Source organism: Ambystoma mexicanum, chromosome 2p (genome assembly GCF_040938575.1).
Source record: "Ambystoma mexicanum isolate Mex_15411 chromosome 2p, UKY_AmexF1_1, whole genome shotgun sequence".
In the NCBI taxonomy this organism is placed as follows: domain Eukaryota; kingdom Metazoa; phylum Chordata; class Amphibia; order Caudata; family Ambystomatidae; genus Ambystoma; species Ambystoma mexicanum.
In genome coordinates, this window is record NC_090923.1 from 1,149,761,893 (window position 1) to 1,149,788,340 (window position 26,448).

A 26,448-nucleotide genomic window follows, 5' to 3' on the forward strand; every position below is an offset into this window, starting at 1 on the left:
GAGAAAGAGTGGATGCCTTCTGGATGCAGCAGCACAGGACCTGGTCCCTGGATTCTTGGTCTGGAGACGAAAGAACTGGGCACTGGATGGGAACTTGCAGCAGCAGACGTCAGAGGAGGCTTCCAGCAAAGGTTTTTTTTTTTTTACACAGATTCCAGCGGCTCTGTGGATTTGGCACCATTTTCCAGGTACCTGATTAAGGAATATCACTGGTCGGATTGTCTTCATAAATCTGGTCCTGCACTCTGGCGAGGAGACGTCAACGATTCGAATCATGTCTCTGCAAATCCAGCAAGAGTCCACCAAAGTTTCAGCGAGGTTCAGACTTCGGAAGACCATGCACTGCACTCAGTCACAGGGTATTTCCGGGCTGCAGCCCAGCAAAGTCGTGGCACGTCTTGGGATGGCTCAAAATGCAGGTCATCTTGAGACTAGTGGATCCCACCAGCATATGGGTAGGAGTTGCTGCATTCGGGACCCCAAGGTCGATTGGAAGCAAAGGTTACGTCATGCTCCAGTTACACAGCAGGCTCTCTGGTCGCAGGAAATAGCTACAGGCGTCTTTTCTTCATCGTCCTCTTCGGATTCCCCTCCAGTGGCCGACTTGTCCGCAACTTCAGGTTCTGAGTATTTTTCACAAACTACAGCACAACCTCTGCAAACTCTCCCTGCAGTTTACAGAAAGGGGTGGTCTGGCTGTTCAGTCAGGACAGCCAGCCCCCATTGGGAAATGGTTCCTTTCAGGCACAGTGAAACAAAGGGCTGCAGAGTTTGGACGACTCCCTCGCTTCCTGCCTTCTCAGACACACTGGGACCTAGGTGTGGAATACAAAGGATTCCTGCCGAAGACAAAACTTCCACAGAGGTTGTTCCCACCTAGAATGGCAGGGGGAAGACCTCAGAAACAAAAGGCAAACGAGAAATGGCGAAAAAAGGAACCCACCATTCTAGCAGAATGGTGGCCTTTCTGTGCTTTACCAAGACTGATTTCACAGCCTCTGAGTAATGAGACTAAAAAGTCACTAGGGTTAAACCATGTAAACTTGCATCTGTAACAAAAATGTTAACAGGTATGTAAGAGAGGGGATACATTGTACCTCCCCACCACTCCACATAAGGTGGGGTGTCCTGTTTCACTTAAATCAATGTAAAGGGTATGTGAATAACACTGTACTTCTTGGGAACAGTAGTTACTCAAGAAATAATAAAATTAAAAGGAAGCCACTGCATTTAAAATGCTGTGTGCTGCCATAGTATATTACAGTCAGTCCAAAATCATATGAAACTAGACCTCCAATCACACACTATGGAGAGACATACAAAGGCCACACGTAAAAAGAGTAAAAGACTTGGTGAGAGGCCCTCGCCTAGTGACATGCTAAAATAATTACCAAGTCCAGACAAAATGTTCTGGGGTTGACACAGGTCAGGAAGATTTATCATAAAGATGAAAATCTTACCCACCAGGCTCCCTTGAAAGGTGTCGGATTGTCGCAACTGATTCCACTGGACCAAGGTGAGATTAAAGCTTTGTTTAGGCAGTTCTCCCACTTGTTTTCACTTGCTCCGGGCTTGGCACCTTGGTGCAAGCAGGACTTTGATACTGGGGACATTATGCCTACCATAAGTGGGCGCTTTTAGGATGTCTGAAGTGAGATTCCACAAAAAGTTAGGTCAACAAAATGCTGGATCTAGGGGCGATAGAGCTCTCTAGTAGTCCTTGGACCAGTCCTGTGCATCGGATTTGAGATTCTGTATGGATTACAGAGCTCTTAATGTGGTCACCAAGCCACATGCTCATCCCCTTGAACAAACAGATCAGTTGGTGTACACGCGAGGTGCTGCCAAGTAGCTTAGCACCTTTGACCTTGCAGGTTATTGCCAAATATCCCTGACAGCAAATATCAAGAAGACTGCATTTTCAAAACCTGAGGGACTTTACTAGTTCAGTGTAATGTCCTTTTGTTAGGACAGTTTTTCTAATGTCCAACTAAGGGCTTCATAAAACCATACATCTGAGGCAGTACATAAGCTCCACTCTTAGTATAAGGCTGTACCACCTGCGAATGAGGTAGCAAGGACAGAGCATCCAGGCTTATTTTAGGAGGGAGAGAGGGCTGTAGCTTGGTACAAAGAAATTGTAGCAGATGTATGGTCCAAGGAAGCACTTAAAACACTATGTATTGTGGAAATAAATGTTTTTTTTTTAAGTACAAGTAGGCCCACATAAATCTTGGGGAAGTAAATACTATAACATCACATAAAAACCAACTCATCACTTTAGGGATACAACCCAAAGTATAACCTTTTAATAAGATACTTATAGACTACAGTCAGTAATTCAAGGGTAGTAGACCCTGTCAGTCCTGCAGTGACACTCGGTTTTGAAATCACATAATAAACCAACATTGTTACAAGTATACTCCTTGAAACATTACTTCTCAGAACTCGGTTCAGAGCTAGTAAAACAACTTGTATACTTTTTGGAGGTGCCTTAAGCTACTCAGTGATAAATATGAAGAATGTAAGACACAATGTATTTCAAGGTAAGTAATTGACCTATTGGTACATAACTATCCGCTACTTAACAGATAGTTATACCTGTATACTTTTAAGAAATGTACAATACAGTTTCTAAGGTAAATAAGAACTTGATGAAACTATTTTAGAATAGCACCAAAGCAATTCTGTGAAGGACAACCCAGGGTTACACGTTTTGAAGAGCAGCAGCTATTCAAGGTGAGTAAGGCCCATTTCTGATGTTTTTGAATCTGCTTAGAATCACATGCTGTGCATATAGTCTGAGATCTAGTGATAATCGCATAGTATTGCATTTTTTTTCAAAGATTGAAAAGGGACGTTGACATGGGTGCGACTGTAACACTATTCCTAACATGATGTGTAGTGTACCCAAACTCCTTCACTCGTGGAGGTCCAACCAGATTTTTTTCCACCTTACTAGTCAGTCGCACATAATGCAGAGCTTATAAGAGTTTATATTGCTGATCCTATTCTTCGGCTGTTCGCTCACCGCCTCATCCTGCCTCCCGGCTTTTAGGCAGAATTTGCATGCAGTACCCTCTCGGACCACTAGTTTTTGGTAGCGAGCTGAGTAGCCAGGCTTATCTCAAGAGGGAATGTGAGCTTGTAAGGGTGCTACACAAAGGTCTACAATGACAAGTATTCAGATAGACACTTGGACTCAAGGTTTCTTGGTAAAAAAACACTTAATTTATTACACAATCATTTGTAAAGCATTCCCTAAATGAGGCAACCAATATCACCCAAAAGTTGCACTACAATACTGCAAACTAAGCAGTTGAGCTCCTATGAAGTAGGAGCAAAATGGCATTGAAGTAGGAGCAAAAAGGCATAAGTTAATAAAACAAATATTACAGGTATTCTAAAACAGTGCAAATAGTTCACCAGAGGAGTTGATTCAATGCAATAAGTAGGCCAAAGTCAATGGGCTAATGTCTTGTGTAGGTAAAAAGGGTTCTGGTATTTAAAACAGAAAAGTCTTTGCCACTGTTTGCACGGAAGAAAGGTTCGTATGTCGGGTCACAAGCTGACTAGGCTTGCAAGTTGCCAAAGTTGTTTGCACTTTCGCAGTGAGAGTTAAGTTCTCTCGGTCAGGTTTTCACTGTACCTTATATTGAAGAAAAAATGCAGCTGAAGATTTCTGTTCCTGGCAGTTCCTGCAGATCTCGCTGTTACTGAGTCTCAGTTGTGGGGACAAGAGGGAGGATATCGGGCGACTCCTGCACTGCACGAGGACTGGTCACAAAGCTGCCAAATTGGCAATTCTTCGTTTCCAGTTGCTGTTCCTTCAAGCACACAAGCTGGTGTCCTTCCCCCTAATTTAATCCTAACCAGCTCTGAGAATGGTGTCCAGGTGGCTTACAAGTTGATTGGTCCCACCAACTCAAAGAAAGAAGTCATCCTTGAAGGGGCTTCTCTGTCGAGGTGAACTTGGCAATTTGGACCTGCAGCAGGGATCCACTGGGCAAACCAACGAGTAGTTATAGCAGCCGTCGTCTTCGGTTCTTTTGTTCCAGTGGTTGGCTCTGCCTTTCAGTGCAAGAGACTCCCCTTTTAAACTGTTTTCTCCAATTCATTCCAGCCTAGCTGCCACTCACCCAGCAGGGTGGCTGTTCTTGCCGGACAGCCAGCCAGCCAATCACGCCAGAGTGCATTCGGGTCTCCTAGGAGACTAAGCACAGGGAGTTTCGGGCACCTCCCTCACTTCCTGCCCACCCCAGACACTCGGGCGCCAGAGGCAGTCTTCAGTCCTGAAGCCCGCCAAAGGCATAGGAACAAAGGGACCAAACCTGGTTTGGTGCGCAGAGACAAACGCTAGAAGGACCTTTCCAAAAAGAAACAGCGAAAAAAGAAAACCAGGACCTGTTTAAACAAAGGGGCTTAAGGCGCCATCTTGAAAAACATGGTTCCCGTGATTTTTAGCAACCGGTGTTCGCGGTCGGGAAAAATCATGGTAGTCTGTTGTAAAACCACTGCCACCAGCCATTTCGATAGGAAAGGGTAGCATTTGACTGTTACATGAGTTTCTAGACACAGGATACTAGGTAACCCCTCAGCACTCTATAGGAACATAGTGTGTGCTGGGTCTAAGAATTTAAAAAGATTAGTAAAGTCAATTTAACCTTACATTCTCTGGGAAAGAGTAGTTTATCCCAGAGAAAATATTTAAACCTTGGGACAGCCTAAAAAGCTTCACTGTGTCACTGAACGGAGGGTGCTGTGTGACACACATGAAAAGATGATGCATATGGTGTTGTCTAAAACTCCATAAACAAAAGCCCATGCAACAGAAATTGCAGACTTGCACCAGACAGAAAAATTGGACTTCCTTGCTATCACGGAATCCTGGCTTCATTCAGCAGCAGGCCCGACAATCATGCTAGCCATCCCTGAGGACTACACACTCCTTAGAATAGATCGCCTAAGTCTCGAGGTGGAGGCCTCGCCATAATTTCCAAAACTAGTCTATCACTGAGACTCTCTACACCCCAAAACCCAGACTCTTGCGAATCCCTTACGGCTAAGTTAACCATTTCGGACTCCCAGACCCTGTCTATTCACCTTATATACAGACCGCCTGGTACCCTAGGCTCCTTCGAAGAAGACCTAACTAACATTGTATCAGATAATCTCAAAAACACCTCTGTCTCCACCTAGGAGATCTTAATTTAGGCTTTAATGATCCATCAGACACCAACGCCACTCATCAACGAATCCCTTGAGGAACTGGGCTTCACCCAAAAAGTGACAGGCGCCACCAATACCAAAGGAAGAACCCATGACTGGGTAGCAGATCACAACTGCCAGATCCCCATTACGTCCATCAATCCTCAACCTTTGTCTGACCACCACTTGATATCCTTCTCTCTAGAGGCGACACCACCACCACACACCACTACCATGGCCGCAGCTATCCCCACGAGAAATTAAAGAAAGATCACAGCTGAAAAACTCACCCCATTGATTCTTCCCACCTTAAACTCGCTCCCTGCCAACACTGACCCCTTCGATATGGTAGAGGAATATAACAAAATGTTATCATTAGACGCTATAGCATCATTAAAAACTAGAAAGAGTAAACCTAAAAAACATGTGAACTCCTGGTTCACCCCTCACCTGAAAGTCTAGAAAAACGTAAAAGCAAACAAATTTGGAGACAAGACCCTTTCCGAGACTAACAAAAACAGTCTCAGCAAAATAGCCTCCCTCTATAAAAAAGAAATCATACTTGCCAAACAATCCTCTTTGAATTTGCGCATTACGCAAGCCAACTCTAGGACCAAAGGACTGTTCACAATCCTTAAAGAAATGGAATCACCCATCACAGCACCAGATACCTGTCTCAAAGACAAACTATGGTGCACCAGCATTCAGAGCGCCCTATCGAATAAGGTAGCGACTCGCCAAGCTAAGATCAATAATAAAAAAGACACTCCTGGCCCCTAAGCCTAACAATATGTCCAAGCCTCTGCCCCAACTACCGCCACCACCCTCCGATCAACACACACATCAGCTTCAAATTTAATAAAGTTTCCATTTTAGAAATCGAAAAAATCATCCTTGGACTAAAACCCTCTAACTGCCACGGCGACTCTTGTCCAGCCCAAATTATAAAAGACGCTGCACAGGACCTCTCACCTTTTCATCTCCAAACTCATAAACTCCTCCTTCTCCACTGGTACCATACCTAACAATTTGAAACAGTCTTGGGTTCTCCCTTTACTTAAAAAACAAACCCTTGACCCCTCCATACCCGCTAACTATCGCCCCATCACCAACACAGTTTTGTCGAAAGACGCGCCAAGGCATGTCCACTCGTCAAACGCTCCCAAAGCTTCGGGTGAAGTTTTCTGAAGCCCGTTCACATGTTTCGGACCCCAAGAAGGCCTCCCTTTTGCCCGCGGACTATTCTCTAGCCTCTCCTCCTATTTCCAGGGCCCTTCAGCAGGACCCAGCTCCATCTACACAGCGCTTGCCCCTCCTGATGTTTCAGGTGCCTATGAATGGGCCAGGCATACATTTGAAGCCTGTATGGACAAAATGGTTGAGTTCATTATTTTCTCAGGCCAGTTTGATATTTTAAAATGCCATAAGACTATTGATTCCTGTCTTGTCCCTCTAACTTTGGAGGCCCCTTTCCCCGGGTGCTCAATTTGCATCTCTGGAGGAATCCCATTCTCCGGAGTCCAATCCCCCCCCCCCCCAAGGTGGATGTCTTTCTGGATGACTCGGATGACCCCAACCAAGACGTATGCTATGTCCCGGACACTAACTATCATGCCATGTCTGTAACCCTGCAGATGACCAGGGCACATGGCACTGCACCCCCGCACATGTCCCTGACCCTGTAAACATTTTTCTGGACGCTCCTCCTGTCACTCAAACCAGGGACTCGTCATCTATCAGCGACCAGATGCTGTTTAATAATCTTCTTAAGAAGGTGGCCGATCATTTTAAAATGACCACACAAGAAGCCATCCCTGATTCCGGTTTTGTGGAAAACATCCTTAAAAGGTCACGGTCAGCCAAGCTATCCCCTCTTGAACTCTGTGAAGAAGCGCCTAGCCCCCTCATTGCCCAAACCATTGCGGTCAAACCCTGTGTGGATAAAATATTCCGCCCGGTCCTTCAGACCCACTGTGCATCGGGGTCCATGCCAACCCAGACTCCTTTTTTGACAAATTGGTCAATGAAGCTATGTAAACCGCCAAGAAGGTGCATGAGACGTTAACATCACTCAATCAGATCTCTGACAAGCCTTTCGTCCAGCAAGGAGGTTTCAACACCTGCCGGCCCTTACGCAGGCAATTCTTCTCCCCACAAGGACAGTATGGCTCGGGGTGGACCACTGGGCTTCCGGGCAAGGCTCCTCCGGTGGTTTTCAGTATCCACAACAAAGAGGTTTTCGATGCGGGAAAGGCCAATGTAGAAACTCTGCTTCCAGAGGCTCCCCAGCCTTCACCTCCAAATGACTCTGCGGTACAGGTCCCCTCCCACACTGCCCCTGTCCGTTCAAAATCTTTTACCCACGCGTGGAAGGGGTGTTAGGGAGAATATTAATTTCGAAGGGATTGTGTCCTCCGACGTATTCTTTATCTTTGATAGATCTCCCAGCTTGCTGGCCTTGGAAAAATTATCAGTAGAGGGCGCTGCGCGTCGATGTCCCTCGAGCCGATGTCCCTCGACGGCCTCTGTATCGGCGCTGACATCATCACGTGTATAAATAGACCCGCGCAGCGTCCGTTGCTCAGTTCCATTTTTCTACGCTTCGTGGGGCCTTGGAATATCGTTGCTCAGTTCTTCAGTCAATATACTTCATTATTCCTCGTGAATACCGACTCGTACTCGATGGCTTCCTCACCCGAACCGACGACTCCACGGTCCGGCTTCATAAAATTTCGAGACTGTGGAAAGAAAATGTCGTTGACGGATCCTCACAGGATCCCTTTGTGGTGCCTGGGAATCGAGCACCATTGTTCGGAGTGTGAGAATTGCATGTCCATGACGGCGAAAGCTTTGAAGGAGCGTAAGGGGAAGCTAGAGAGAGGTAAGGCAGTTAAAACTTCTTCGAAAGTTTCCTCGGCGAAGTCGAGATATTGGTCTCCTCGCCATCACAAGACATTCTCGTTCTAGGTCTCGAAGCAGTTCCCATCACTCTTCGAGATCTAAGCATTCAAAAAAGAGACGTCGGAGATCCCCTTCCTCGTCTTCTTCTTCCGTTTCCCCAAAAAGGGTCTCCTGCCCCAAAAACACAACTCTCCGGCTGAGTGGGAGGAATTCAGGATAAAGATGCTTAGCGTCTTCGAGAAAGCGGCCTCGACCCCCTCGAAGACTGCTGAGGGTGATACCCTGGGTGAAAGACCTGAAAATCGAAACGCTGCGAGTCACAGCACCCGGCGAAAGAAGCCACTCGAGAGGGTCACAAACACTCGAGTAAAGGCAAGCTTGCGTCTTCGATGCCGTCGTCGAAGATCCCTCCGACGCATAGATCGGCGTCTTCAACGCCTTTATCGAAGGGTTCTTCGACGCACAGGTCAGTCGAGTCAACGCTGTCTTCGACGCCGAGAAAGGACACAAACGCACAGCCACCTCACAGCCAGTGATCATACCCAGAGCCTCGATCACGAGAATGTCGTCGACAACCTCCAGTAGAATTCCGATACTCTCGAGTTCGAGGCCTCTACCACCTTTCTCGACACCTTTTTCGATGGTTTCGAAGCCTTTAACGTCTGTGTCGACGACGTCAACGTTTTCTCAGCCAATCATGACAAATTTGGCCCCTTCTGCTCTGGAAATGGGATTTATACCATTTTCAAGACCTGATCACTCCAGAGTCTTATCTATTTATGAAGAAGGGGAGGATTCGGATCAGGAAATACTTTGAGTTGCAGAGATCTGCAACCCCTGTACCAGAGGAATTTACCTCTGAGGAAGGTAGGTTAAAGGACCTCCAAGAATCCTTACAGGAAGCAAGTGGGTTGGACACTTCCCCAGAAGTGGAATTTGCCAGACCAGACCGGGGGGAAGATGCCGAAACCCCTTATAGAACCTTGATGCAAGGATGGAGTTTATGGGGTGGTCCACACCCTCACCTGCTTTTCAGCAAGACGACCTCACAGACATCTTGGTCAAAGGGCCACAGGAGGATCCTGTGGTGCCATTTCATGCAGCATTACAAAGGAGAATATTGGCAAACTGGGAAACACCTGAGGTAATCCGGCCGATTAACAAAAAAATATCAGCTAAATATAGGGTGTCTTCTGCTGACCCTGAATATTTATCCAAACACCCAACTCCGGAGAGTCTGATTGTTCAGGCAGCTACTTTATCAGGTAGTAAATCGGCTTACCCTGCTGTTCCACAGGACAGGGATGATAAGAGATATGACTCTATGGCCAAAAAAGTCTTTTCTGCATGTAGCATGGCGTTGAAATCCATCAATGCTACTTGTACGCTCGCAAGGTTCAGTCGCACACTTTGGGAGTGTGCTTCATCAGCGGCTGACTGCCTCCCGGAGGGAGAAGAAAGGGAAGCGTTCCTAAACATCAAGGATGGTAAAGACGCTATGTACGAATCCCTTCAAACTGGCATCGATTCTGCTGACAGCATCAGCAGGGCCATGGCGGCAAGTACAACAACCCAGAAATTTGCTTGGTTCCGAAAGTCTGGTTTTGCTCCAGATGTGCAAAGCAGACTCTTGAATATGCCCTTTGACAGCTCTTCATTGTTTGGTAAGAGATGGCGGATGACAGTTTAGAAAAACTACAAACATCAAAGGCAGCAGCAAAATCCCTAGGAGCTGCAATCCGTCAGACACCATATCGCCCCTCAGGAACCTCGTGGAGAGGTAAGTCCTTTCGCTTCTATTCTGCAATCGGAAGAGGCAGAGGATAGCCGGTTCAAAGGGGTCAGAAAAAAATTCACCCGAGGTGGACGGGGTAAAAATACAAAAACCGCAGCAGCAGCAGGTGCCTCTTTACCCTTGGCATCTGCATCAGCCGCCACCAAACCGCTCTGAGAACACTCTCCACAAGACACGAGTAGGGGGCAAGTTAACTCAACATCTGACAGATTGCAGGCTATTACGTCAGATGCTTGGGCATTGGAGACAGTTGCCCAAGGTTACTGCCTGCCTTTTCTACGCATCCCTCAGTCATCCACCGGGGAACAGCTCTCAGAAAGTTCCAGACCCGCTCCTCTTGCAGGAAATTGTAGACCTGCTAGAGAAAGGTGCCATAGAACCGGTACCTGTAGCGGAGAGGAACAAGGGCTGGTACTCCTCCCCCCCCCCCTACTTTCTCATCCCGAAGAAAGACAGAGGACTGAGACCTATCTTGGACTTACGAGAATTGAACAAGTTCCTCAGGAAGGACAAGTTCAAGATGGTAACTCTCTCTCTGATCCCTCGGGCCCTCCAGCTCCAGGACTGGCTGGTATCTCTGGACCTCCAGGATGCTTATTTCCATGTGCCACTCCATCTCAAACACAGGAAATACCTGAGGTTCGCAATTGGCAACTCTCATTATCAATTTCGAGTTCTGCCATTTGGGCTGACCTCCGCCCCAAGGGTCTTCACCAAGCTAATGTCGGTAGTGGCTGCAAGTCTAAGGAGGGAAGGGATTCATGTCTACCCCTACCTGGATGATTGGCTGATCAGAGCTGTATCTCCGGAACAAGCTCAGACTCAGCTAGATTGTCTGCCACTTCCTTCACAAACTGGGCTTCTCCCTCAATTTAAAGAAGTCACAGATGATACCATCACCGAGACTCCAGTTCATTGGAGCGGTTCTGGACACTTCCCTGGGAAAAGCCTCGCCACCAGAGGTGAGGGCTCAAGATATTCTGCAGATGGTCACCAAGTTTCAAAATGCCCAACGTCTCCCAGCCTTCGACTTTTTGAGGTTGCTAGGCCTCATGGCATCCTGCATCTTCCTTGTGCCAGAGGCTCGCCTGAGAATGAGATCTCTTCAGTGGGCACTGCGAACTCAGTGGTCGCAATTCTCAGGGAGAATGACAGACCTCCTTCAGGTTCCGGACAAGGTGGTTCAAGACTTTCAGTGGTGGGCCTGCCAGAAAAACATCTTAAAGGGAGAACTGTTTTGGCAACCATGGCCGGAGATGACAGTAGTCACAGATGCCTCACGCACGTGGTGGGGAGCCCACACCAACGACTTGACCATCACAGTCGTTGGTCTCCATCGGAGTCCAGACTACATATCAACCTGTTAGAGCTGAGAGCAATCAGACCAGCGCTGAAAGCTTTTCTGCCATCTGTACAGGGGAAGAATGTCCTGATAATGACGGACAACGCAGTGGCCATGCACTACCTCAACAAAAGAGGAGGCGTAGGATCACTGCCACTGTGCAGAGCGGAAATGAAGCTCTGGTTTTGGGCAATTCAAGAAGGAATCACTCTATCGGCAGTTCACCTAGCTGGAGAGAAGAACTTGACGACGGACGCTCTGAGCAGGCACTGCACAGTCTCCCACGAGTGGGAACTAGCTCAGGAAGTCCTTCAAGAGATCTTCACCCTTTGGGGAACCCCTCAAGTGGATCTGTTCACCACCAGTACCAACAGGAAGTGTGATCTGTTTTGTTCAAGGGAATTTCCCCCGAGAGGAGCTCTAGGGGACGCGTTCGTAGTGGACTGGAAGTTTCCACTCCTGTACACGTTTCCACCAGTCCCTGTCATTCCTCAAATGATCAGGAGGTTGAGAAGATTCCAGAGGACCATGATTCCCGGACCTTCTGGACATGTCCATCTGCCCTCCAATTCGTCTTCCACTCAAGGAGAATCCTCTCTCGCAGAAGGGAGGTCAGGTTCTCCATCCAGACATCAGAACCCTCAACCTTCACGCCTGGCTTCTGAAAGGTTGAGATACAAGGATTGGGACCTCCCTGATGACGTCATGGAGGTGTTGCTTTCGGCCAGAAGGCCAGCAACAAAGTCTTTATACCGCTGCCGTTGGAACAAATTTTGCAGCTTGTGTAGAGAAGAGAATATCGACCCCTTTTCATGTGGTACACCAACGGTGTTATCCTTTCTACTCTACTTGGCAAATTCAGGCCATCAAGTTGGCACTATCCAGGGCTATCTCGCAGCGCTATCGATCTTCAAGCGCACTGCAGAGGAGCCTTCGTATTTCAAATTACCCTTAGTAATACAATTTCTAAAGGGATTAACTAATGTCTACCTCCAAGACCTTTCCAGGTTCCTTTATGGGACTTAAATTTAGTCTTAAATTTCCTGATGGGTACTCCTTTCGAACCACTCCACTCTTGTTCGCTAAGATTTCTCACCCTTAAAACTGTCTTATTAGTGGCTTTAACATCTGCTAGAAGGGTGAGCGAATTACAAGCTTTATCTTGTAAACCCCCTCATACTATTGTTCATAAAGACAGTTGTCCTACAGGTGAAGCCTAATTTCCTCCCAAAGGTGGTTTCTGAATTCCACATCACTCAGAAAATTACCTTACCTTCATTCTATCCGCCTCCCTATCCGGGGAAAGAAGAAGAAAGGCTACACAGGCTGGACCCAAGGCAGGCTTTAAGCTTTTACATCAGCAGACTTGCTAGGATTAGGCAAGCAGAGGCAAGCAGACCAACTGTTCGTAGGTTACTCAGGGCACAAATTGGGACTACCGATAACAAAACAAACCATTTCCAGATGGACTATTTTGACAAATCTGGAATAGTCACAAACTAGCAGGGAAAGAGCCTCCTCAAAATCTTAGGGCTCATACAACCAGGGGTATCGAAGCCTCCTCGGCCCTCCAAAGAGGGGTTCCAGTTAGAGACATTTGTGCAGCTGCCACATGGTCGTCCACACATACCTTCACAAGATTTTACAAACTGGATTCCTCCTCTAGTCAAGAGACTAGGTTTGGCAAAGCCGTATTACATTCTGTTCATTCCTAGAAGGAAACATGGTGTTTTTACTCCCACCACCAATTACACACCACTGCTATGGGAGTCTATCAAAGATGTGGAATACGTCGGAGGACACAATCCCTTTGAAGAACAAGTTACTTCTTACCTTGTAACGTTCTTTCCATGGGATGTTCCTCCGACGTATTCCTTATCGCCCCTTCCATCCATCCCAGCAGTAATACTTCCCTTGTGTTTGCAGCTTACGCTCCTTCAAGGTCAATAACCAATTCATGTAAAACAACTTTTAATGTCAAAATGGAACTGAGCAACGGACGCTGCGCGAGTCTATTTATACGCGTGATGATGTCGGCGCCGATAGAGGCCGTCGAGGGACATCGGCTCGAGGGAAGTCGACGCGCAGCACCCTCTACTGAAAAAACCTTCTGAGGCCAGCAAGCTGGGAGATGGTCTATGAAACATGAGGAATACGTCGGAGGAACATCCCATCGAAAGAACGTTACAAGGTAAGAAGTAACTTGTTCTTCTGTGCCAATTCCCTTTAACCTTAGAGTCCCCCAGCACTTTTGCTGGACTCCGGGCTTTTTAATTTTTACTCCTAAGTGAGTGGGATTTTTTCTCACTCGTGTGACTTTCTGACTATGATTTTCTATGTTCCTTACGATTTTATGGAGTCTGGTAAACTCAATAGGCATCTGCTTTTGCATTGTGACACACAGCACCTTTTGTGCAGTGCCACCGAAAAAAGCCCCTTGCAATTCTCTTAATGTTTAACTTCTTTTTATTGGGTGAACTACTGTTCCCAAAAATAGTAAGATGACCCCTGTCTTACTACCTTTACTTTATGGGTCCAGGACACACCACCCAATGTGGAGTGCTGGGAGGTCACATAGTAATTCCTTTAACCCACTCCTCATGTAACATTTTGTTACACTAACTCACTTGAATGGCTGGTGGCATTGGTTTCTTTTTTTTTTGTACCAAGTGACATGTATCTGCAGGCTGAAACCTCGGCTGTAGTGCTGCACTCAAGGGTGACCATTTCCCCAAAATGGCCCTCTGTCTTATTTTTCCGCCATTTCTTGTTAATTTCTTTCTTCTGGGCTTTGCATCAAGTTTGAGTAATTCGTGTAGTTTGCCTTTGCCAGCTTCAGCCCTGAAGCTCGCCCAGGCTTCAGAATGTCTAGAAAGGCAGGAAGACGGGTAGGGTCCCGAAACTTCCCTGTTCTTTGTCTCTAGGTGTGCCTGAGTGAAACCAGTTCCAGTTGGCCTGCTGGCTGTCCTGGAGGACAGCCACCCTGCTGTGAGTGACAGCCTAGGGATGTGAATTTATGGGAACTTGCATAAAAAGCGAGGTTTTTGAGACTAAGAGCAGAGTGGACCACTGGAGGACAACATCCAGAGCAGAAGACGCCAGCAGCATCCTCCTGGACTGCAAAGTCCCTGTTGAAGCCCTGCAGCTGTGCTGACCATTTTCCGAATCGATAGGGAAGACCCGTAAAGGACGACTGCCTCCCTTAGGCTGGTGGGACCAACTAGCCTGGAGACGAACTCTATTTTGGCGCAATCCCCGACTTTCAGCACTGAGAAAAAAGGCACTAAAACCACAGAGCCGTTGAATCGATGGAAATCCATTGCTGCCGAGTGTCTGTCACGCTCTCTCTCTCTCGCGCTCGCTCTCGCTCGCGCTCGCTCTCTCTCCTTTTCTCTCGCTCGCTCTCTCGCTCGCTCTCTCCTTTTCTCTCTCTCCTTTTCTCTCTCTCGCTCGCTCTCTCGCTCGCTCTTGCTCGCTCTCGCTCGCTCTTGCTCGCTCTCTCTCTCCTTTTCTCTCTCTCGCTCTCCTTCTCTCGCTCTCTGCTCTCTTCTCTCTCCCCCCCTCACCCCCAATGACCAGGCAAACAAGGGTCTACTGCATTACATTGTGAAGGCAACCAGCTGGAACACTTTCTTCATTTTCAAGATTCTTGGGGCTTTGGGTATTTTATCCTTTTGCCATTTGGGGTGTTTCCCATCTTTGGGAGTGCAATTTAACCCTACAGTAATGTGACCTCAACTTACCTGCATTGGCCTTACAACTTGTGCTGTCTAAAGGTCTTGAGTTGCTTTGAGTTCTCACTTGAACACTGACTATTTAAGAACATTTTCGAAGAAGAAGAGCATCAGAACTTTGACGTTGCCCATTGACTTTGGCTCTCCTGGCTTCCTAAAGAACTACACTGGTTGAAAATCGAGGAAAGAGTCCAATTTAAGTCGCTCACACTCACACACAGATGTATATATGGCAAAGCCCCAGCATACATGAAAAATAAAATCATTCCATATAAGCCCTCCAGAGAGCTAAGATCATCCGAACATGGTCTGATTACGAAAGCTCCTTTCAGACTCAAAAACGGAGCAAGCAAATCCTTCCCTGTCACAGTAGCAGGCCTTTGGAACAATCTTCCGGGCCAGATAAGGATGGAAACCAACTATCAACGCTTTCGAAAACAATTGAAAACTTACATCTTTAAGTAAAACATATAAATCTTTCTGGCCCAGTCCGATATCCTATATATATCTGTCTTGTGCTTTGTGTTAGTTACCCGTCACTTGTTTCTCGTGTGCCTGTTCCTGCGCCCCGAAGCTTGCGAGCTACCGGCGCAATATAAATAAATAAATAAATAAAGACCTCCTTCTGAACCTATTGGCTTTGCCATCGCTTGTTCCCTTACAGGTTTTAAATGTTGAACACTTTAATGCTGGGATAATAGACTTCTTGTAACCCTTTGGGAGAATCTAACGGTTTATTACCTATCAGTCTGTTCTGATCTAACTCTAATTTGTCCTTCCTTAAAAACTCAATTTTGGAAAGGTGATACTAATAAATGCTATACTGGTCTCAAATGAGGTCACCTCCGGATGCTGGACCATGTGTAAAGAATGAATGTTTGGTCAGGTTGTCTGTGTGAGCGAATCCTCTAGGCCCAATTACTGTGTGTTTTTTTTTTTTTTTAATTTAATTGAATCGTACTTAGGGATTAATGTTACAGCAAATTACTGCTTTATAAAGAATGCTTTAAATATTTATTATATAACTTTGTGTGTAATTGTTTAATTCGATACTTGTATTTACTGGTTTCATTGCAGAGCTTTACAGCTCACATATTAATTACCCCTCATAAGATAATCCTGGCTGCTCAGTCACACTACCAACTTGTGTAGTACAGGCCGATATTAACGGTGGGTTACCTAATACTAAGATATAAGTCTGGTGTAGTCCCACACCAGTTGGACTGCACTAATTCTTACTGAGCAAGGGGATCACATCCGATCAGTGGGTACTCAAGATTGTCGCCACATAGAGTTCCTCCAGCCACCCCGCTAACGTCCACCCGGAAGCACACTGTCAACACACCATATGCTTTTTCTGTTTGACGAGGTCAGGTCCTGCTGGAAAATGGCACCATTGAAGTCGTCCCTTATCTCCAGGCAAACGTATTTTCAGTACACTTCCTTGTACCAAAAAAGGATGTAACCATGCGCCCGGTTTTAGATCTGTGTCCTGCGAACAAATATGTCAAACTGCAAAAGTTCTGGATGACAACGCTCCAAGAAGTAATCCTACTGCTGCGGGAGGGGGATTACATGGCCCCATTGGCCATGAAAGATGCATACTTTCATATTTCAATGTTGCCAGCACACAGAAAGTACCTCAGATTCAAGATGGAGGACACGCACGATCAGTTCTCCCCTATGGCATTGCCTCAGCCCAGAGGGTGTTTACAAATGTACTAGCGGTAGCTGTGACTCACCTGTGCAGGCAGTCCATACCAGTGTATCCTTACCTCGACCGCTGGTTCATAATCGGAGACTTGTATGGAACATGCCTGGGGAATACCAAGAGGACAGTAGAGCTCCTATTCAATCCTGGATTCTCTGTCAATGAGAATTAATCCGGTTCCCAGCCAAGTCAAACAGTTTCTGGGGGCCGTAATTCAGACGCCAACGACAGGGTTAAAACCATGCAGTTCCAGGTCCCTCATTATGTAGCCAGTCGCTGTGTAACCGTACGCAAGGCCATGTGGCTGTTGGGGATGATGGCCCTCCTTCAACAGACAGCGCGCAGCTTGTGGGCCCGATCAGTAGCATCTAATCACATCAATCTATTGGAACTGCTTGCAGTGTTCAAAGCCCTAAAAGCCTTTCAAGCACATCTACAGGAGAAGACAGTTTTTGTCCTTACAGACAGTACCACGTCTATGTACTACCTAAACAAACAGGGACACTCACTCTCTAGGGCTATCCAAACTGTCCCAGAACATCTGGAAGTGCAGAACATCTAGAAGTGGGCACTCTTAACATGACATGTTCCTTCTCTCACAACATATTCCGGGGGAACACAATCTTCTGGAAGACATGCTCCTCGGCAGGCACTTGCACCTACCCAGAGGGCAAGAGTGGTGCTTGCAAGAGCACGTTCTACTCAACGTCTTTTCAGAGTAGGGTTTTCCAAACATCGACTTGTTCGCGACTCTGGTGAATGCCCAATGACCAGATTACGTCTCCAGGTACCCACAGAAGCGGTCCAAAGAGAACGGTCTCTGGTTAACATGGTCCAAGAGATTTGCCTACGATTTTTCCCTGATTCCCCTTCTCAACAGGATAGTGCACAGGATGCACCAGGAACAAGTCATGGTGATCCTGGTGGCACCAATGTGTGCTTGGCAGCCATGGTTCTCCCATCTCATGTGTTTGGGCCTAGTAGAGTATCTGTATACGGATCTGCGTGATTTTTCCGTCGCACTGCACTTTGCATTAGAAATGTGCGAACCACAAAAGGTTTGCACATTTCCCATGTGAACACGCATCTACAAACCCACAACACACCCCCATACACACTACCCTACTTACCTTTCCTTCACACTGTCTCCCTGCGGCGCTAGTTCCCTTTCACTTCCGTGATCGGGAACTGGTGCCACAGGGTCCTTTTCTTTTCTTTTCAGAACCTGCAGGGGTTTCGCCCGCAACCCCTGCTCACTATACTGTATAGCATAGTGAGCGGGGTATTGTGGGGGACACCCCCGCAGCCCCATGTCCGACCCCACCGACACACCTAAACACACACCATGAGAATTTTGGACTTTTGGTAGTCAGAACTTTTCGTGGTGTTTGTTTTGGGTCTTTTGGTGGGGTCGTACTTTTTTATACGTTAAAATAGTACAATACCCTGTTTACAACTGTGTGGACCTCTATTTCCCTATTATCTCTAAATGTCATTAATTGCAACTATGTACAGAACCCCTCATCTCCTAATTCTAAGCCTTACTGCTCAGCCTGCACAAACCAGAGAAGTATGGTGTTGCGAAAACCCCTTGCCTTTCCATTTGGTTGATCTCTCAAATCCCTCACCAATGGTAGTTCTGAAAATACCTCTGAATACTTCATTGATATGCTCATTTACCATTGAGAGTTGCAAACAAAAAACTATGTCTAGCATTACAGGCTTGTCTTCCTAAGCCTCTGCCCGGGGACTTCAGAAAAATCTCCTCCTCACTCGCTATTGCTGCTAGCCAGACTAATGAAAGCTTCTTGCTTGGGCACTGGCAATACAATGATGCTGCATATATTGTGCACCAGGGTTTGGAACATAATAGAGATGTACCCGTTCACCAACACAATAAGGGACTCTAACCCCCAACATGTGGCAAGGTTTGGTGCCCCCTCCTAAAATACATGGCATCCGGAAAAGCTTGATCTGCCTAACAACTTTTAAAGCCATTCACCTCTTGGTCTTCATTAATAAGTGTCTGGGTTCCATCCAAGTAAGTGAGCAGAACTTAGTCTTATTCATTTGGTGTTGCACATAGCAAGAAGGAGTGGAGAAGGTTGCTTAGTTTTCTTTTTTGTTTCTTTACCTTTTCCACACAGATTTATTGGTGTTTGAGTGTATTTGATTTCTATACTTATTTGCCTAAAAATAAACCTAATGGCGCACTTCCTTATGTGAAGAGGATGAGAGGGGTGATATTTCAAGCACTTTTTTGAGTTATTTCATTTTCTTACTACCTCGTATTGTTATTTATCACTACCCCATTCCTTTAACCATACCATACCCTGCCATTGCCATTTTAGCATGCTAGCTCAGTTTGCTGCTCACGCAAGAACCCTTTTCTGCCTTCTAGGTACCGTTACACTCTGGATGAACTCCCAGCCATGCTGCACAAGCTGAAGGTGCGCGCAGAGTCCTTCGACACTTGGGCCAATAAAACACGTGTTGCCCTAGAGGTGGAGGACGAAAACAAGAGATGTAAGACTTTCCGCTCCATTACCTTGTGCTCTATATAACAATCCTGTTCTGATGGTACACCTTCACTCTTTTCCTCTTTTTATAAACTCTTACTCCAGTATCCACAGTGCATGTGTTCTTGCTTCTTATAGTGACTGTCCTTCTCCTATCTTAGATTCTTTGCTACAATGATCACAGGGAAGAGTGAGAGGGGCCTCTGTCATGGCCATGTATTCCTTGACCTCTGTATTCCATTAGATGCTTTTGCTGTATCCCTGTTCAGAGTTTGTAGACTGAGTCTCTGCTTTGATTATTTGGGACAGTTACCATGACACTAAAAAGCATGTTGTTATTTCAGCCCTGGATGAACTGCGTGCCCTCTACGCAGAGGCCTTGGAAAAGAAGTTTCCTGAAACAGGCATGCTGCAGCAACTGAAGTCCGTCATCGACGAGGTTGAGCGCTGTGTATCTGAGGCCATTGGGCTCATCTGCAGCAAGAAGCCAGCTCGGTACGTAGTTATCACTTTTCTCGATCATGAAAACGCCATGACTATTGTATTGTCTAGTAGTCATTTATATAGCGCCTTTTCCCATTCATATGGTCTCCACGTGCGTGTGGTGGGAACGTCCTTGGGACCGCAGTCCACAGTATGGGATAATATCTCATAAATGCTTAGCATGCATGTGTGCATTTTGGTCACGGTAAAGAATTAGGTTGCTGGCTGGGATTTGGTAAGCAACCCAAGAGTTCAGGTATGTGAACAGGTGTTGAGGGAGGTCAGGAGAGTGTGTGTGTGGGCAAGTGACTGTGTCCAGCTGGACTGAATTTTGTCATAGGTCGTCGCTGTATTATAATGGCATAGTTTTTGATGCTTAGTCTGGTGTAAGGAGGCAAAAGTGTTGTAGGCCCAGCTAGACTGAATTTGTTGTACGTCGTCGCTGCATTCTGGTTTGTGTGTGGGTAGCCATGCCTGTGGCAGATGGCCACTGAAGTGGTGTGTTTATACGTACCTTGAGGCTAGGATGGCACTTTATTGGTGCCACTGTTTGGTCAGGTTGTCTGTGTGAGCGATTCCTCTATGCCCACTAGTCAAATCGCCGTAATAAATCTTCCAAGCGTCATGAACAAGCTATCATAATGCATCCTCTAGGCATGATAGACCGGTTGTTTTACTGTCTTCTAAATGCAATATCGAGGCTACCTGCTTATCTTTGGTTTCAATTCGCTGGCAATACATATATATATATATATATTTCGGAGGCTTGTGGAATCTGCTTAGATCACATGCTGTGCATAGGCCGGCATCTAGTGGAAGCTGCGGAGTATTAGTTTTTCGAAACTCGAAAATGGGTGTCGACACAGGGCGTGCCAGTAATACTATCCCTAATGTGACGTCCACTGTACCCATGATCCCTCACGCGTCTAGGACCCTCAGATTTTTTTTTCCGCCATACTGTTCGGAAGCATTCCGCGGAGTTCCCTGGCTTTTAGCCATAATTTTGCAAATAGTATAATATTTCCCCGTTTCTTCAATCCCCATGTCGAGTCACCGAATATCGAAGCTCGACGCCGGACCGGAGAAGAAAACAACCGTCGAGAGCTGCACGACAGACGTTGGGCCTCGGAAGGCCTCTGGCCTCGGCCCTTCAAGTAGGGAGAGTGGGGGGTGGTACATACTCTACACTCACATATATTTATATATATATATTCCTACACACCGCCCGCTGCCACAGGGTGCGTATGGAGGGTACCACTTTCCAATTTTGCCCCAAGTGCAACTGCAAGTACCCTTGGGTTGAGAAGAAACGCCACCTGTAACCTCTGCTTGCCGAGGGACCACCCTGAGGCGAACTGCAGAGCGTGTAGCCGGTTCAAGGCTAAGACTCTAAAGGACCGTTCGACCAAACGTTGGGCCCACCACGCCAGGCAACGAGAGGCCATGGAAGTGGAGGGCACCTTCAGTGATGGCAGCGACGCCGTACTGTCGGACGGCGAGGGCAACGTGGCGTCGAAAGACAGCCAAGCGCAAGTCCCCAACCTCGGAAGGTTGTCTGGCAGGGCAGCTTTGGGGAGCACACCCGGCGACGAGCGCTACCCACACCACTTCCACTAAACACTCGGAAGTCCAACCGAAACTCGACGCACGTGTCGAGTTCTCGGAAAGAGGCACGCAAAGAACGGTCCACTGAATCGGTGTCCTCTGGGCGTTCTCGGTCAAGATCGCTGCATGACACCAGGCAACCATCCACTGTTGCCAAGTGTGCCTCACTCACCAAAGAAATGGTGGTACGATCGTTGGAAGACGAAACCGACCTGCATCCCCAGGCCGCACTCCAGGAGTCGGCATCAGCAGACCGCTCAACTGCAGTTCCTGTTTCCCGACGTCGTCACTCTAAGAAAAGTGACACTACCTCTGAATCTCGACGCCAGACGTCGAAAAGCTCAGAGTAGGTGAAAACACCAGGGAAGCACTCTTTCACACATGGGGAAGGGGGAAAACAGTAGAAGAAACCCTCTCACCTTTCTTCTACTCCTCTGGTACATAAAGACAGTGGTAGGTCTTCTGATAAACAGCCAACCAAGACCCCTGCACAAGCCCATAGGTCCAGTCAGGTCATAGCAGGGAAACATCCCAGGAAAGGGTAATCCCCAGCTCCAAAGAATGGTCCAGTGAGGATATAGACAGGGTTATGTCTAGGATGTCGAGCTCCAAAGAATGGTCCAGTGAGGATATAGACAGGGTTATGTCTAGGATGTCATCCCTAGCGGACTGCTATGCCAAGAACCCAGATCACTTCCTCTCCTACACCCCTGACGGGGCTACTCCCTCAGGGTCTATGGACCCGCTATCCCCTGGTAAGAAACCTCGAGTTGAACCACCAACGCAAGGTCGGTCTTCTGACCCTTTCTACGTAAAGCCATACACTCCGTATAGTCAGGATCCACTACAAGATGTGGATCTAGAATTGGTAACGTTGGACGACCAAACTGGGGTGGACTACTATGGGGATGAAGAGGACCAAGAGGAAGATGACCCAGAAATCTACAGAGTAGACTCCCCTGTAGGCAAAGAACCTCAGGTTACTGACTCTCCAGTCGACAACCAACCTCTCCTAAATGAGTTTTTGTCTAGAGCGGCTGAACACTTCCACATACGCACCCAGGGAGCACAGGAGGAGAGGGACTTTGCCGAGGAACTAGAAGGGGAAAAGAGAGCCATTGCTAAGGCGATTTCCTATTCTCAAATCTATACAAAGGAGAATTGATCCTTCCTGTAACGCTCACCTGATTCCCACGGAGGCGCGGGTCTTGGCAGGAAGGTGTCTGTAACACGAAACGTGATGTGCAGGATTCGGTTAGCTTCTGGGGTCGACCCTCTCCGCACCGTGTGTCGCACTCGAAGGGTGAGGTTTCTGCAGGTGAAATAATATGGGGATTAAAGGTCTGGGTTGCTGAATGTCCCTATCTCTCTCCTCCCAGCTTGACCGTTGAACCCCCCTCCCAGGTCAACCTGCTCACCTTAGATAGGTGAATGCTGGGCTCTCCATCTGCGTCTAGTGCAGGGTGCCGTTGCCAGTTCCTTCACTGGTGAAACGTGGGCCTCTTGACTTCAGAGGATGGGTACCGTCGTTGACTGCACGACCGGTAAGTTTCTGGACACCTTTAGTCTTTATAGTCTTTTATGCATGGCACTGAAGCGCCTGGAGTTGCGTAAGTATGGCAGCGCTCTTACTGTCTCTTTCTTTGTCTTTGCAGGAGACGATGCAGAATGAAGAAATCCGGAATTCGCCACGTGCCGGTAAGTGTGACACTGCTGTTGTCTTTGCAGGTGAAGATGCGGCGTGAAGAATCCGGAATGCACTGTGTGCCAGTAAGTAGAATAATGCTGTTTCTCTTTGCAGGTGCAGATGCAGCGTGAAGAATCTGGAGTGCACAGCGTGCCAGTAAGTATAATAATACCGTTTATCTTTGCAGGTGCAGATGCAGCGTGAAGAATCTGGAGTGCACAGCGTGCCAGCAAGTATAATAATACTGTTTATCTTTGCCGGCGGAGGTGCAGCGTTAGACACGGCCGCTGCCGATGGATCAGGTAAGCAAGCACTGCGTGTGAAAGTTCGTTCGGCTAACCTGTTGTTTCTGGTCTTTTGCAGGTGCTGATGTTGCTCAGGTACAGGAATGGTAAGTATAATTCTTGCAGGTTCAGGATCCCAAGAAGAAATGCTGGAACAGACTCGGTGAGCGTTCTGCTGCAGATGCAGGATAACGCGAAGCACGTTTCATCAATCGGGTGTGGTTTAAATAGCCTTGGAGTGATGAGGCATCTCCTTCCACGGCCCCGCCTAAGTAAGAAAAGAGTTCCTGCTTCCAGAAGAGTTCCAGTGCTGTATCCAGGGAGTGGAGCTGCCCCACCCAGGTAAGAAAGTAGTCCCAGTTCACCGAGGACTTCTAAGAGTCTGGCAAGTAAGCAGCATGGTCTGCCGCAGGTAAGTCCACCCAAGCACCTTCACACCAATGATGAGCCCGGCGCTTCCAGTGCCGGGACCGATGCTTCTGATGAGCCTGGTGCCACCGGCGCCAGGACAAGGTCCAAAAGGTCCCTGTGGGGACCGGCTGGTGCCTAGGATCAGGGTTAGGGGCCTGCTTCCAAGGACGTTGGGCTGGTCCTGGCTCCTTGGAAGCAGTGATCATGACACTTCCCTTGTCAATCCTAACCTCACCAGGGCAGTAAACCCCAGAATCGAAAAATTGTTCAGGGCAGCCCAATCAGACCCACTTTACATAAAGGGGCAACTGAAACTGGACTCCCTGGTAGTAACGAATACCCAGAAGAGGGCGGGAACGCCCCTATCTTCGTCTGAGGCTCCCCCGACAAAGAGAGCAAGAAGATCTACGGTTTGGGAAGGGAAGTAGCCTCCACTTCTGCCTACCAGGCAAGGATTGCCAATTCCAACACTCTGCTGGCTAGTTACAACTGCCACCAGTGGGAGCAAGTTGCTGCCCTTATAGACTCCGCACCGGAACCTTTAAAGGGCCAGTTGGCACAGGTTGCCTCGGAGGGGAGAGCCGTGTCCGGTTGCATCCTTAAGGCAATCTTTGATGCCGCGGATAACGCCGGCAGGCTAATAGCAGAGAGCACTGTCATTAAGAGGCATGCTTGGTTAAGACAGTCAGGGTTTAAACCCGAGACACAAGTATCATTAATAGACATGCCGGTGGAGTCTAATCTACTGTTTGGCAAGGCGGCAGAGGACGCATTAAAGAATGCCAAAGACGAGTATGAGACTCTGAAATCCCTGGGACAGTTGACCAACAAGCCCCCTAATCAAAGAGGGAGTGGCAATTTTCGTCGCCCACGCGGTCAAAATTCACAAAGAGGCTCCAACTATTCTCAGGGGCAGGGTACATCATGGGGTAACAACCAGCAGTCTACCCAAAGTTATAACAGGGGAAACAAGAGGGGCCGTGGCAAAGGAAGAGGCAGCCCCAGCAGAGGCGGCACGCCTCCCGCAAAACAGTGACGCATCTCCAGTAGGGGGACGCAGTACCAACTTCACCCAAGCTTGGGAAGGGATCACATCAGACAGATGGGTGCTGTCCACAGTGTCTGCAGGATACTGCATAGAACTGCTCGAGCGTCCCTGAAACCACCCCCACAACCAAAACGACATTCCTTGGACCACCAGAAGTGCCTCCTCGACGAGATTGTCAATCTTCTAGAAAAGGACGCGATAGAACTCGTCCCTGGCAAACAGGTAAACAAGGGTATTTATTCAACTTACTTCCTTGTGCCAAAAAAAGATCTAGCAATGCACCCAGTCTTAGACTTACGCCCTGCAAACAAATATGTCAAGCCACAAAAGTTTTGCATGACTACCCCCCAAGAGCTAATACCCCTCCCAAAAAAGGGGCATTACATGGCAACATTGGACATGAAAGATGCCTATTTTTATATTTCCATGTTCCCAGCGCACAGAAAATTCTTGTGCTTCAAGGTGGACAGTCAGCACTACCAGTTCAAGGTGCTGCCCTTCGGTATAGCCTCGGCTCCAAGGGTATTCACCAAGGTTCTGGCTGTGGTGGCGGCACACCTACGCAGGGAGGCAATCCCAGTGTACCCTTACCTGGACGACTGGCTCATCACGGGGGAGACCCCAGCAATTTAAAGTTCAAACATTCAAAGAACGATCGACCTCCTCTAGGAATTGGGTTTCTCCATAAATGAAAAAAAAATCAAGCCTGGTGCCAAGCACCTCCAAACAGTTCCTGGGAGTTGTACTAAACACTCAAGAGGGGTTGGCCTTTCCATCAGAGGAAAGAATTCGGAATATACTACTGCAGATTCCTCAATATCAGCCCGGTCACCAGATAACGGTGCGCAAAGCGATGCGTTTGATAGGCATGATGGCGTTATGTATTTACCTGGTCCCCCACGCGCGTCTGTGCATGCGTCCCATGCAATAATGGTTGGCGAAACAGTGCTCTCAGGCAAGTGGTCAGTGGGGTGATCTAGTGGTCGTTTCGTCAACACTGGTACAAAGTCTTCACGGATGGACAAGAGAGAACCTGTCAAAGGGGATACCCTTTTACGATCCAGAAGTACAGGCCGTAGTCACTACAGATGCATCCCTGTCAGGGTGGGGGAGCACATCTCCTTCACCACACAGCTCAGGGTCACTGGTCTCACACAGTGGCCAAGAATCATATCAATCTGCTAGAGCTTCCGGCAGTATTCAGAGCGCTTCGAGCGTTCGAGGCCCGCCTGTTAAACCAGTCAGTGCAGATCCTAACAGACAGCACAACAGCGATGTTCTACCTAAACAAGCAGGGAGGGACTTGTTCGCCAAATCTGTCCAAGCTTGCCCATAAAATTTGGATATGGGCACTCAGACGGAACATTTACCTGTCATCTCAACATGTACCAGGGGATCTCAATTCTCTAGCAGACGCCTTGAGCAGAGATCCTCTCCCAAGAGAACACGAGTGGTCTCTACACAGAGAAGTCATGGAAGACATCTTCGTACAGTGGGGTTTCCCCACTAGACCTATTCGCCACAAGCGAAAACAGACAATGCCCAGACTTCGCATCCAGGTTTACCCAGCCAGGTTCCAAGGGGAACGCCCTGTGGACGAACTGGTCAGGGATGTTTGCTTACGCTTTTCCACCAACTCCTCTGATGAGGAAGGTGGTCAACATGATGCACAGGTAATCGATGACGCTCATCCTAGTTGTTCCCATGTGGGCGAGACCAC

General features: G+C 47.7%; 1 protein-coding gene across 4 annotated transcripts in view; it reads left to right on the forward strand.

Moving 5' to 3' along the window:
* KDM5C (lysine demethylase 5C) overlaps positions 1–26,448 on the forward strand; it is a 1,076,337-nt gene that overhangs the window by 627,551 nt on the left and 422,338 nt on the right. For all 4 annotated transcript variants that reach the window (XM_069645250.1, XM_069645251.1, XM_069645253.1 and 1 more), the window contains 2 exons: positions 19,093–19,217; positions 19,555–19,705. In XM_069645250.1, the coding sequence (XP_069501351.1) occupies positions 19,093–19,217; positions 19,555–19,705 (276 nt within the window). The remainder of the gene's footprint in view (positions 1–19,092; positions 19,218–19,554; positions 19,706–26,448) is intronic.